At 32.8% G+C, this 14,112-nt stretch overlaps 1 protein-coding gene across 1 annotated transcript; it reads right to left on the bottom strand.

Moving 5' to 3' along the window:
* Nucleotides 1-1,643: 1,643 nt before the first annotated feature.
* On the bottom strand, nt 1,644-5,450 carry LOC110921592 (protein SIEVE ELEMENT OCCLUSION B). Its single transcript, XM_022165942.2, has 7 exons — nt 5,217-5,450; nt 5,036-5,140; nt 4,511-4,959; nt 3,500-3,609; nt 3,264-3,406; nt 2,492-2,989; nt 1,644-2,384 (listed from the first exon to the last, which is right to left on the bottom strand). Exons 1-7 carry the CDS (start codon nt 5,400-5,402, stop codon nt 1,764-1,766), a joined length of 2,112 nt encoding a protein of 703 aa, XP_022021634.1. The 5' UTR covers nt 5,403-5,450; the 3' UTR covers nt 1,644-1,763.
* Nucleotides 5,451-14,112: the final 8,662 nt, after the last annotated feature.

Raw genomic sequence — 14,112 nt, 5'->3', positions numbered from 1 at the left:
AATTTTTGGACACGTGTCACTCATTGAAGGTATCTTCAAATCTATACTTATATTATATTAACTAAATAATAATAAATTAATATTAAATTTTATTATACTTTAATAAAATATTATCCTCAAACCTAAATTGTTAATTTAATATATTTAATGTTTTTATAAATTAGATAGAAATTGTATTTTAATTAAACAATAATTTTATATACTTTGTAAGATGGTCTAAACAGATCGTTTTTAATAGTCTAAATTAGTAGATCGACTTAATATTCTAAATATATCGATTTTGGCTTAAGATTTTTGATGCTTCACATTTTGTGGTTTTGTATTTAAAAAAAATATGGTTCTTTATGGCACAGAATGGAAGCAAAAATATAACACAGAAAACAATTTGAGAAATTTAATACAATATATTAGTTCTAAACTGATACATTAGGTACTATATTATATGGTAAATTGATCAATAAGGGTGGTGGTCTATTGTCAAAGACAAAGCTTTTAAAATACCTTAGTTTGAGAGGGGACGTCTTGTGTTCAAGTCACATAGACGACAGAGAATAAAAAAAATATAATTCAAATATTTTTTTAGGGTAAATTGAACTTTGGATGGGGAAGTTAAAGTTTTAGAAAACTAAAACTAACTTCAGCATAAAGAAAATAACTGAATAACGATAAAAAATAGAATACACTGCAAATTTAGAAGATAATTCCAAATAAGGGTAAATTACGCATTTCGTCCTTCTCGTGTAATACACAAGGTTTTTAAAAAAATAACTATTTTTAATTTGGTATATAAATTACATTTTTACAACCCGTATAATACACTGGGTTTTTAAAGATATAACTTTTTTATTATTTAATGTATAATATTACATTTATTCAACCCGCATAATAAAAAAGGTTTTTAAATACATATTATTTTAATTTTAATGTTTAGTATAAAAATTACCCTTTATTCAACCCATGTAATAGACGGAGCTCTAACCTAGTGTATATATATAGCGAAGAGTTAATATGAGAAGAAATATTTTATAAGAATAAAAATAATAAATTTTAAACCAACATAAATGTTAGATTAATATTTGTATTTAATGCTATTGTAAGAGCATAGGTAAATTTACAATTTTAATTAATTTATTATATCCTTTTAAGTTAGCTAATTCTTTAAACTTCTAACTCACTTTTAAAATATATTTTTTCAACACAACCTAATTTATGATGAACGACAATTTTTTATATGTGTAGAATAAAATGTAGGATAAATTTTGATATATGTAGGATAAATCTTGTTAGGTACCATTAAATTCTTCACCCTCTCTCATAGATATATATACGCGTGTCAAGAAGTATTGACGGGCTCGATTAATATTTTGTTGTGTTTCGGGCCGCCCAGTTTAATGTTAACTAGTATTGAGAACCCGCGCGTTGCAGCGAAACAGCTAATCGAAAAAAATAGATGTTAAAACGTTGAACCACTTGCACACATTACGACGTGTTAAGTCACCAAATTTTAAATATCTAAGATTTATTTTGTTTAACATTTAATTTGATAAAAAAGAAGTAGCTAGTAAATGTATAATAAAAGAACAAAAGTTGATTCAACATCTTTAACAATCATTTATTCAAATAAAAGTATCACAAATACAAGATTCAAATAAAAGTATCACAAATACAAATTAGCAACAAACTGTTATATTGTTATATCATAACAAGACTTTATAATCCATACAATATTCTGCTCTTTAAGAGTGCAGGAAACATAAGGTTAATTAGTCAGTGCAACATTGGTACAAGAAAAACCTCTCCATCGACCGTCCGCATTCAGCGCAAACCACTCTCTCGGGCACACTCCCAGCGGTTCCCGGCAAGATTAAACGGTTGCAATGATGTGGCGGTCGGTTAGCCTCAAGATGGTCGTTTAACGCGACCAAAAACCCCTTGTCCCCCGCCGCCTCATCCATCCACTCATCATATTTGTTCAGACTTGTTAAAATTGTTTCGCCGTTAACTCTTTTCATCCAATCATCTGATCCGCGACATATCACAGCCCAACCCTGATTATTTCCATCATAAGTAAGCATCACATTGATCTCTCTTAAAATCAAGTCTTCATCAAAAGATTTTCCGTGTTGCAACTTTGAGTGCAACATGCTCTCGAGTCGAACCCAAAAGAACCATATAAGGGTCAAGTCTAACACGTAGCTAAGATTCTCGGCTCGGATGATATCATTGTTTTTTCTTACTTTTTCCCTCGGGTTGCTTTTCCCCACGTATAACATCTCGAGCTGGATTCCGGCCCGACGGGCCACCGTTTGTGCGGTGGTTGTAAATTTTCGTATCCAGTCTATATCCTCCCCTCCATATAAACAAATGTACTTACCGTCCGCAACCTAGAACAAAATGTACTTTACTTTAGTATGATGTCACAACACAAAGTCAATATTAATTAATTAAATGAGACTTATAAAATGAATAGTATGTTAGTAGTTAAACTTACCCAATTGAAAATCATTGGCTCTATGGAATCCGCGAGCAACTCGATCCTCCAAGTTTCCTCGCGCCAAAGGGCTTCTTCCCTCAGGCTAGTGAACGGGAAAGCTACGCTTCCCCATATCCACATCATATGTAGCGCGTTGGTGTTAACGATCCTCCCCTGAGGATCCATCACCACGAGCATTGGTTTTTGGTTAAAGTGCCACACCTCCTTGATGTACTTGATCACTGCTGGATCAAGTAACGAGGGGTGAAACACTGAATACCATGGCATCATGTTTCGTAACCCCTCAAATTTGATTTGGTTCTCCTCGGTCCATGGTGTTGTATTATGGTTGGTCACCACTGGGAGCCAGACCACCTCGTATTGACTCTCGGGTCTTGTCGGGTCTTGCCTAGCCTCTCTGTACATCTGGTCAAGAACTGATAGCTCTTCGGGGCGTAAGTCAAGGTCGGATATGAGGAGCAACACAATCTTCTTCCTTAATATTTCGATGCTAACCTAATTACGTACAATAATACTTTAGTATTCTTAAAGTTGTGTTTAATTTAGCCATTATATACAATTCTTATACATTTGAGTTATTAAAAATGATTCTTTTTGTTATGTTAAGTTTTTGTACCCTTTTGGTCATTATGTTAACTTTTGGCCCGTTTTAGTAATTCATTAAAGTACTTTATAATGAGCCAAGAGGACCAAATACCCTTTTTAGTGATCAAAATATAAAAAAAATAAAAGCTATAACGAGATCAATGTAATCGAAAATTAGACATACCCGATTTTTTGTAGAGCTCTCATACAATGGTAGTTGATCATCCTTTAAGTAAATCAAATGTTTGAGTGGCTTCATGTTATCAAGATGTGGAGTGTCCATGATGCGAAGAAGAGTTAAGTATGCTTCAACATGCTTCTTCTCATCTGTTTATAATTAAAATTTGAATCAATGATTATTTGATGCATACATGTGCATATATATATCAAGTGATCATATCTAGCATATTTTTATCTTACTAATGTGGTGATTGCAAAGATCCAAGTGATGTTTGAGGTGATCATGAATATTGCTGATCTTATGAGCCAAACTTGATAGTTCCCAAGCTTCAGTGGTCGTCGTGATATGCCTACGATTTGTAATAATGTAAGTAATTTGACTTATAATGCTAAAGATCAAACGGGTCCAACGAGTAAAAAATCAACTAAAACCTATTAAATGTATATATTACCCTAAATCAACTAAAATCAAATAAAGATCTTACTAGTTTAAATATACACCTTTTATAACCACATATGATGTATTGTTTAACAAAGTACGAAAAAAAGACTAAAAAGTGTTGGTGGGACAATCTGAACCAACCTTACTCATTTGACCAATACTAAATTTACATGTATTAACAACCGCCTATTTTAACCGGTACCTATTTTGACATATTACTAGGGCTGACATATCGTGTCAACCCGACTTATTAAGACACGAACACGATAAGACACGAACCCGAAACAGGTTAACACGAACACAACACGAAATCTTATCGTGTCAGATTTTTCAAACACGAACTTGATAATAAACAGGTTACACGAAACGACCTGTTAAGACACGAAAATTTACCAACGCATCATACATACAACCTGTTAAGACACGAACACGACATGTTAAGACATGAACACGACCTATTACTACATGTTTGATATTTAGCCATTAACATGTCTTAACAGATATTGTATAATGTTCTTAAGTCTTAGCAGATCATATCGTGTCTGACATGACCTGTTAAGACATGAACACAAAATAGGTAAACACAAACACGACACGAAAATAAACATGTATTATCGTGTCGACCTGTTATAGACACGAAACCTGTTAACTTCGTGTAAGTCCGTGTCGTGTTATCGTGTTCGTGTTAGAATTGCCAACCCTACATATTACCCAACCCTTCAATTTTGCCACCTTTACTAATGTGTCAACAAGTTGTGTTGTGTAGTTATTGAGAATGCATAGGAAAACAAAGGGGAATGAAAACTTACTCATGTCCCATTCCGATGAGGTTAATGAGTATGGATGCGCAAGACACAATACTTCTAATGATCCAATAAACCGCGGTGGGAATATGAGTGGTGGCTATCACTAGTTCTGGTGTATCAGGGCTAATATATTGTTCGGGCAACTCCTTAAATTTGATAATACAATGAGTGACATCAAGCATGGCCTTGATGAGGCTAGTTACAGCGCTAAACCTCGGTTTAAGAGACTCACCATGCTCTAGTACACTGGGCAGTTGCTTGAGGTGGGCTAGTGATTTGGCGAGTGGGTTGGCAGTGTAAAGTTGAGCCACCAACCAAAACTCGCCATAATTTACTGCAAAAGCTGCTAAAGTAATAACAGCTTTTGCATCCCACCCGTAATTGGAAAGCATGTTAAAGATTCCCGTCGTAGTCGCATGGGCATCTCCCCCTCCAATACACTTGCAAGAAATCTGCGATTCATTTTATATATACATAAAACAATTGATCTCATTAAAGCATACTCTAACATTCGAGTTCTAGTTTTACCTCACAAGAAACCTTATTGATTGTGAGCGCCATAACTTCAAGCATCTCATTTACGTCGTTATAAAGCACACTATCCACTATTGCATCTAACTCCGCTTGAGAACCCTGTTATAAAGAATCACATATCAAAATTCAATACTTAGTTCGACTAATAATTTAAACACTAAATGCTTTAAATTACATGATGACTTGCGTCTGGACGAGCCCTATGCATGATGTCCTCAATGATTTGGAGAAGCGGTATGACATCAATACTGGTTCCATCAGGGGAGTGGGTAGCAAGTATGTTTTTCATCATGGCATTGTCGTCCGCAGACGAAAACATGTGTCGGTCACCTCTCGCACGTCGAGTCCTGCTTGTAGCCATCGAAGGGAATGGTTAAGTTTTCGTAACAAGGACCTTTTGATCTATGACATATTGAGAATTGGATGTTATATAAAACAACATTTCTGGAATAAAGAGGGAATGAATCTTGTACCTTGCTTGTACACCTTCATACAATCTTCCCTTTGAATTCCTTCAACCATTCCCTTTACCTCCCCCCCCCCCCCCCACCCCTTTCCATAATTGATTCAAGCTTCTTTCTTTTATTCTTATTATTATTATTTAAATTTTATTGAAAGGTACAACTTTACATAAAACATGCACACTAACCAGGGCAAAACACAAAATTTAGTAAACACATTATACTCTTAAATAGTAGGGTTTGATTGTTTTCTTAGTGTTCCTCGTGTTTCTTGCTAGCTTGCATGCTTTTTTTACTTTTGTTCTTTCACCTTTGCTTCTTGTGGTTGTCTATTTATCAAATATACCAAAAGTCTTGTTCCACTCATTCTCTTAACTTTGAGGTGTTTAATGGGCCCACCTTATCCATGACAAAAACCTTCACAAACAAGGATATAAGAAATTACTAAAATGAGGTCGACCACTTTTCATCATAGCTCAACTTTGCCATTTTTGCCAATATAGATGTTTGCATAAACTGTCGAAACGTTCACTAAGTTTTGGTCACTTTTACCACTTTAATACAAAACTCAAACCTTTTGAATTTGGGTCCCTGTGGTTTCAATTTTGTTACCATTTTTATTCAAAAAGGAAAATGTGATCCGATTTTTCAATTAATATCCAGTTTTTTTTTCTTTTTCCTCCCTTTTAATGAAGGACAAAATGGTCAGATTTTTTTAATTTGTTATAATAAAACATTAAAAGACCATCTTGCCCTTCATTAAAGGGAGAGAAAAAACAAAAAAAAAAAACTGGATGTTAACTGAAAAATCTGACAAGATTTTGATTTTGGATAAAAAATTGGCAACAAAATTGAAACCACAGGAACTCATATTCAAAAAGTTTGAGTTATATGCTAAAGTGGTAAAAGTGAACTAACCTCAAGGACCATTTTGGCAGTTTACTCTAGATGTTTTCTTTACATATCTAATAAATGTTAGAAATAACCCGTTGATGTGGCCTTACGGATCATTTTGTAACATTACCAATATGACATAACTAATCCCTGACAATTACTTGATGGTAGTAATTGTAATTATTGATTAGTTTAAGGGGCAATTATGATTTCCCTTTAAGTACCTTTAATAGAGAATGTAAAGAGTTTCGTAACCGATGATTATTCATGATCATGATTCATTGATCTTTAATGTTGAATATATAAAGATGAAAACTCCTATGAAGAACATCAATATACAAAAATTCTCTCTAAGGTGATCCATCAACCCAAGGTACCATAACGGGAATCATGGCCTTATCTTCGTCTTCAAAGATGACCACTCCCACAAGTAAGTGTCTCTAACTTGGTATCTATATTTACGTTATGATTGAATAAACATGATTAGGTTTTATATTTTGACCCATGTTTATAGATATAATCAGCATGTGGTATCAGAGCAATGTTGATTATATCAAAATTCAATCACTTGAATCGATGTATTCCTTTGAGTTCGATCAATCTGTTTGATGGATATTATATATAAAATTGATTTGTTTCTTTGTTTTAATAATTTATATCAGAATGAGATAAAGCAAATCAATTTTTTACAAACTAAATTTTGATGAATTGTTTTAGATTATTTTGGTTATTCATAATTCATAATCAAGATTGTAAAGTTGAACTAACGTTTCATCAGTATCAATATGTCATTTAATATTAGTCAAATATTCAAAAGGCTTTTCATTCTTTGAAAATATTAAAATACCATCGAACAGTTTATTGGATTATGGAATTTAATTAATTCTTTTTGACATTAATTTGATATCTATTAGAGAAAGGAATTTGTTTCCTACTGTATTATGTTTGGAGAGGTGGATAATGGATTGGCACATCTTTTAGGTTCCACAATACTCTATTACATTTCTTTATTCAATGTGATTAATTAGTGAATTAATGGTACATTAATTTTATATTAATGGTATATTGATTATTGCAATTCTTTATTCAATGTGATTAATTAGTGAAATAATGGTATATTAATTTTATATTAATGGTATATTAATTTTTAACTTTAAGTAAATTTCCATGCCAGCAAGAATCCATCAATTGGATTATTTCTTTGATTGGATTTAGTTTTGCAAAAAGGATTTAATCAATTGAGATATTTTATTTTGCAATCGATTTAATTTTATTTTATTTTTTTGCATATCGTTTATATGACAATCGGTTTTCATGAATATTAAAAAGGCATAATTTGCAAATCACTAAATTAGCATTATTTTTTATAAATCTATTGATGATCGATTAAATCAATTTATTCTAAATGTTGGTGACTTATTTCAATCACACACCAACAAACCTATTAATGGTGATTTAATTTGGTATAGATGAAAAGTATTGAAATCGGCTAATTAGTTAATTATTTTGGCAAAATTATCTTGCAAATTATGAAATCGTTTTGCAAAGATGTCAAAATCGGTTTGCAAGCCTTATTTATTTATTTACTTATTTTGCTCTAATATGGGACAAACTTGTGAATGGTCCAACTTAAGTATGCAAGTTAAATGGCGAACTTCAATGATCGATGATTGAACCAACGGGATATCATTTGATTAAACATTGAAGCTTTAGTTATGCCATCTTATGTAATTATCTGTATTAGCATAATTTACATAAATATTTCATTTCTGGCCCAAAGGTGTTATGTTATATTTATGTGTTTTACCTTATTGTGTATGTATGTTCATCATGATACATGAATTTTGGTCAAAGCCAAAGCGAAGCCAAAGTTCATGTAGAACATTGAGACAGTCTATATTTATGTGTGTTCATAATATATGAATTTTGGTCAAAGCGAAGCCAGAGTTCATGTAAAACACTAAAGACGGTCTATTATTTTATATCGTTCATTATGCGTGAATTTTGGTCAAAGCCAAAGCGAAGCCAAAATTCAGGCAGAACATTAAGTTGGTTTTATTTATTTATGTTCATAATACATGAAATTTGGTCAAAGCCAAAGCAAAGCCAAAGTTCATGTAGAACAATAAGTCAGTCTATTATGTATGTTCATAATGCATAAATTTTGGTCAAAGCCAAAGCGAAGCCAAATTTATTTAGAACATCAAGACAATCTGTTATTTATGTACGTTCATAATGTCTGAATTTTGGTCAAAGCCAAAGCGAAGCCAAAATTCAGGTAGAACCTTATATTGGTCTGTTATTTTGGTGTTATAGTAGACTATATCTTCAATATAATAATTTGTGTCTGCCTTACTTGATTACCCCGTAATGTAAATCACTCCAAGTTTCTTCCTAAGTTTGTATCTCATCTGTTTTATCCACTCTATTTTCAAAACCTAAAATGTTTTGCTTACTAAAGAGTTTCTACAAAATTTCCTCTTGTTGGATTGTTGATTATTTCTTAAGATATGATAATTCTACTGCTCTTTTCTGATAAAAGTTTTACAGAAGAAAACTAGAGCATGACTAGTGGGATAAGTCAAACATTATATCTCTTATGATAATCAAGAACCCACTTAATTATTGCTATCATGTGAGCTATTCTAGATTCTAAATTTCCTAAGACTAATTTATTTTATTTGGAAGAATCAAAATAACTCCTAAGACGCATGCATTACTCTAGATTCTTACTATAAAGTTAGTGGCATATGTGAATACATCATCATGTACAATACCATGACCCATAATTTAAAGGTTTACACATGGAAATCAGTACACTTTTCCGGTGCATTACATATAACTTTTCCACTAATATCATAAGTTGCCTTAAGAATCATCTATACCACTCAAGAGTACCAAAGGAAATTGAGTGTGTTGATTAGCAGCATATATACAGGAAAAGGAATGCATGAAACTGGAAAATTAGATGTTGTTCATCTCACCGCCACTAAACCTAAAAGGAGGATACTTTTAAGATTTGGAGACAGTGTACAAGTTCTACTTCCAGCTATAAGTTTCTTCAAAGGAAAGTCTCACTGCAGACTTATGTCATTAAACTAGGCATGAGCATCACGACTACCCATAATTCAATGGGACAGCTGGCTAAGATAAGTAGTTAGATATTTATGATATTTAAGTCTGCTAATGATAATATTCCAATTAACACATGATGGGTTAAGTCTAGTTCTATACGGTTACTTACCAGAAATCAACAAATAATTAATATGAGAGTTAGTGGCAAAATTTTATGTTAAGACTATAAGAACCATAATAAATTGTTTTATAATTGGGTTTTATGATACCTTATATATTCTGTAGATTATTCAGAATTTAATATCAATATAAAAGCTACGTTATGACAGTTGTGAGGTTTGCATGGTTAAAACAAAGTTACTCTTACCTTAAACTCTCATATTGTTGGTCATCTCAATCTGGATAGAAACCTTATAAGATAGAACTAGATGATGCTACACTTTTCCACAACCTTTTGTTATCATGAAAATGAAAATTTAACAAAAGAAAAATGAGACTTACAAATTCCATCCATTAAGACCAAATTTCATGATAAATCATGACTAGTTTAATGAAGGATGAAATATTATCAAATCTCATTCATAGAGACTTATGAGCATGTGTATAAGCCTAAATATTTAATGGCTAAGGGAATAAATTAAGTTCCATTAGAAATTATATTTCATTGGAACTTATCCCAAAATGGAATATTCAGACATTATTCATTTATCATAATATTTACTTGTGTCTAATATGTCCCTAATGGATCAAGGCATTAAAGAAATTAATTCATATATACTATGATTCCTTCTAAATATGTCCCTCAAAATTTTTATAAACATCTGGACATTAAGGAAATCAAGTTTAACATATATGACATGTTCCACAGCACGTAAATCATTGAAACTTATCTTGTAGCATTTCTAGAGATGTAAAAGGTTAGTGGGAGCATTAAATGTCTTTATCTTAACTTGCGAGAGTTGCAAGAGGTAGAGGAGTGAAAACTTGTTACTACCTCAATTTGCACCTCTTGTACAAGACATTGCTCCTTCACAACTTTTCTCTTTAAGAATATACTGCTACTCTAACAAAAGTTTCATTGTTGCTTAAATGTGGGCACACTCAGATTTCTTGCCAAACTTGTAATCCTCAAATAGAGAAACTACAATGAGTAACTTCTTTAATTTGTTTCTCTATTAGAATTTATTGGTCTTCTAATGTTGACCATAATCATGCTAAATTGTTAAAGATTTCTAAGTCAGTGGGAGCAATAAAAGTCCTTATCAGGACTTGCCAGAAGTGCAAGAGGCCGGGGGAAGAGACCTATTAAATTTTACTCCGATTACACCTCTTGCACACCATACTGCACCAACTCTTACACACTTAGAATCTTGAAAGTGATAGCAACTTAATCAAGAGTTAATCCATAAAACTGAAACTCATAATACAACCCAATAATCAACTACAGAGGTCATCTAGGTTTAACTTTGATGATTATGTATCCTCCTTGGTTGAAGTTGAAATGGATATTGGAAAGTTTACTGGTCCTACTTCCTCTAATTAAGCCATTAGCATCAATCAATTTTCTAAATGGAGTAAGAATTGTTATTAGCAAATTTGATTTTAACGTTTGGGATTTGGTTGAATTACCTAAGGGTGTTCATCACTAAACAAAATCTGAATGCAAACCTTAAGACGCTAAAAAAAATATGATTGCTTGTTAAAGGTTATGCTCAGAAGAGAATTATTTATCAAAGAATCACCTTATCTTTCTTACAAGATGTTTCTTTGAGGACCATTGTTGTTCTAGTGGCTCATAATCATTTAGAGCTACATTATATGAACATTAAAGCAACTTTCCTTAAACAAAGACTTACATGTTCATAAAACAACCTGAAAGTTCTAAACTGTAGGTCAAGAACACTTACTTTGTATGTCAATTAATTCCATGTATGGGTTTAAGGCAAACATCAAAATGTTATGAAATCTTAATGCATTATATTCATCAAGAATTAAGTGGATTTATGTACCTACCTCAAGATGAGTGGGAGCAACTAATGTAAACTTATCCTTATATAGATAGCACTTTTTGGATAAGTATATGTTACACAAGTCAAATAATTTCTCACATATATTTTGATATAATGAATCTCGGAAATACCACTTACGTGAGAGATATCAAAATATACCGAGATAGACCCAATGGGACATTAGTTTCATCCCATAAGCCTTACTCTAAAGCGTGCTCTTACATGTGTAACAAACAATATAGCTCTCCTTTAGAGGATAAAATAATAAATGAGATTATTTCCTTATGCTTCATTAATTAGAAGCTTTACGAAGGTTCAAGTCTATACTCGTGTAGATATTGCTCACATTGATGAACATTAGACCACTCAAGATTTTGTGAAGCATCTTACGATATCTTTAAGAAACGAGAAAGACTATAAAGAAGAGGTTGATTATTCTTACCTTAATTTTGTAATATTTAAAAGAACCTAAAAGTCAATTTGGGGTAATCCTTATGTTTGCAGACAAATTTATCTTATGGAGGAGTTATAAGAAACTGTTAACAACAACCTAAATTATAATGACATAATATGTTGTTAATTAACAACGCAATTGTCACTAAATGTTGTTGAAATTTTATCAATAGACTCATAAACTTATTAACTCTATATAAATACTATATTGAAGACTTACTGTGAAGAGTCAGCTACCTTATTTCCTCGAACAGTAACAGTTCGAGAGGTGCTGCATTAAACTTCGATACAAAATTATTGTTCGTTTATGAACAAGAAGAGGAAACTAATTATTTGTATCGAATACATTACATTCATGATATGCTTGCGGATCCGATAACTAAGGTCTACACCCAAAGTCTTTTTAAGAGCTCATAATAAAGACGGGTTTTACTAAAGGCCTTACATAATAGCATATCGTACATATGAATGATTAGTTATTATTTTTCCTCAATTATACAATTTGTTTGTCTATAAATATGTATGTGCACCTAATGACGTATAGACAAGAATTATACAAATTAATTTTAAAGGGCTTACCTTAGTCATTTTGGTCTTAAATTTACGTATGTTTTGATTTGGGGTTGTAACATGATTAATGGGGGTCTTGAGTTGAGAATAACTCAATGACTGTATTTTTCTTTTTCAATTTCAATTTGAAACATTGATTAATGTTTTAACTTGGCCAAACTTACTTATACTTATCACAAATGATCACTCGGCCAAGTGGGAGAATGTTAGAAATAACCCGTTGATGTGGCCTTACGGATCATTTTGTAACATTACCAATATGACATAACTAATCCCTGACAATTACTTGATGGTAGTAATTGTAATTATTTATTAGTTTAAGGGGCAATTATGATTTCCCTTTAGGTACCTTTAATAGAGAATGTAAAGAGTTTCATAACCGATGATTATTCATGATCATGATTCATTGATCTTTAATGTTGAATATATAAAGATGAAAACTCCTATGAAGAACATCAATATATAAAAATTCTCTCTAAGGTGATCCATCAACCCAAGGTACCATAACGGGAATCATGGCCTTATCTTCGTCTTCAAAGATGACCACTCCCACAAGTAAGTGTCTCTAACTTGGTATCTATATTTACGTTATGATTGAATAAACATGATTAGGTTTTATATTTTGACCCATGTTTATAGATATAATCAACAATAAATAAAAGCAGATATATCAAATACACAGGAATTCAATATATGACCATCTTTATGAGAGGAACCTAATACTCAGGTGATCTTCATGTGTTTCATTCTATAAAGCATACTAGGTTATAACCCCGTGTATTACACGGGTTAAGTAAATAAAAAATCAAATAGTTAATAACGAAGATTTAACAATTATAAAACGATATTTTTAAGACGGTTTTCTGACATCCAAACAAAAGTTGTGTCATGTATGATCAAAACTTGTGATGTTTGTCAACTTTATAAATATGAAAGCATTGGAACCATCGATTAGAAGACAAACTGTATCATCGACTTTCTCACGAGTTTTAACAGTCATGTGAACATACATTTGGACCTTTTTCTGGATGTGGGGGAAGTCCTAAGGGCAGGAGGCAAATGGTTATGTGGGGAGTGCATGGTTATGCATGCCCTTAGTAGGGGGTGCAAGCATGGTGATGAGATGGTGTCTTTTGCTCAAAACTCGGGGGACGTGGACGATTTCATTGTTGGGATTGGGAAGCCATATCAAGTGGTAGCCGACACTTTTACACTCTCCCCGGAAGGGGTGGTAACCGATGTTGCCCTTCTCGAGCGTGTTTTTTCACTCCGTTTTCAAACCGTTAAATGCATTCCCCCCAATTGTCGACTGGCGTTCGCTCAGGTCTTAACGGGTGCCCTGCGTAAAGTGGTGGCATCTCCAGGCTCGGTTGAAAACAGGGTTCAGTTGCTTTTGTTGCCGTGTTGTACACTGAGGGTTGTCAGACCTTCTTCCAGGCAAGAGCGAAGATCAGGTAATAGAAAATCCCTGCAGTGCAGCAGCATCTTGCAGGCGCTTGCATTGTGGAAAGATGGGTCTGGTTTCACAGATATGGTCTCTTCTCTCTTGAATAGTGGGGGGATGTTGGGGTTCCTAGGAGGGATTCTGGAAGGGGCGAAGACAATAAAA

Source organism: Helianthus annuus, chromosome 17 (genome assembly GCF_002127325.2).
Source record: "Helianthus annuus cultivar XRQ/B chromosome 17, HanXRQr2.0-SUNRISE, whole genome shotgun sequence".
NCBI lineage: Eukaryota > Viridiplantae > Streptophyta > Magnoliopsida > Asterales > Asteraceae > Helianthus > Helianthus annuus.
Note: the sequence above shows the minus strand (reverse complement) of the source record. Positions and strands in the feature narration are given on the sequence as shown.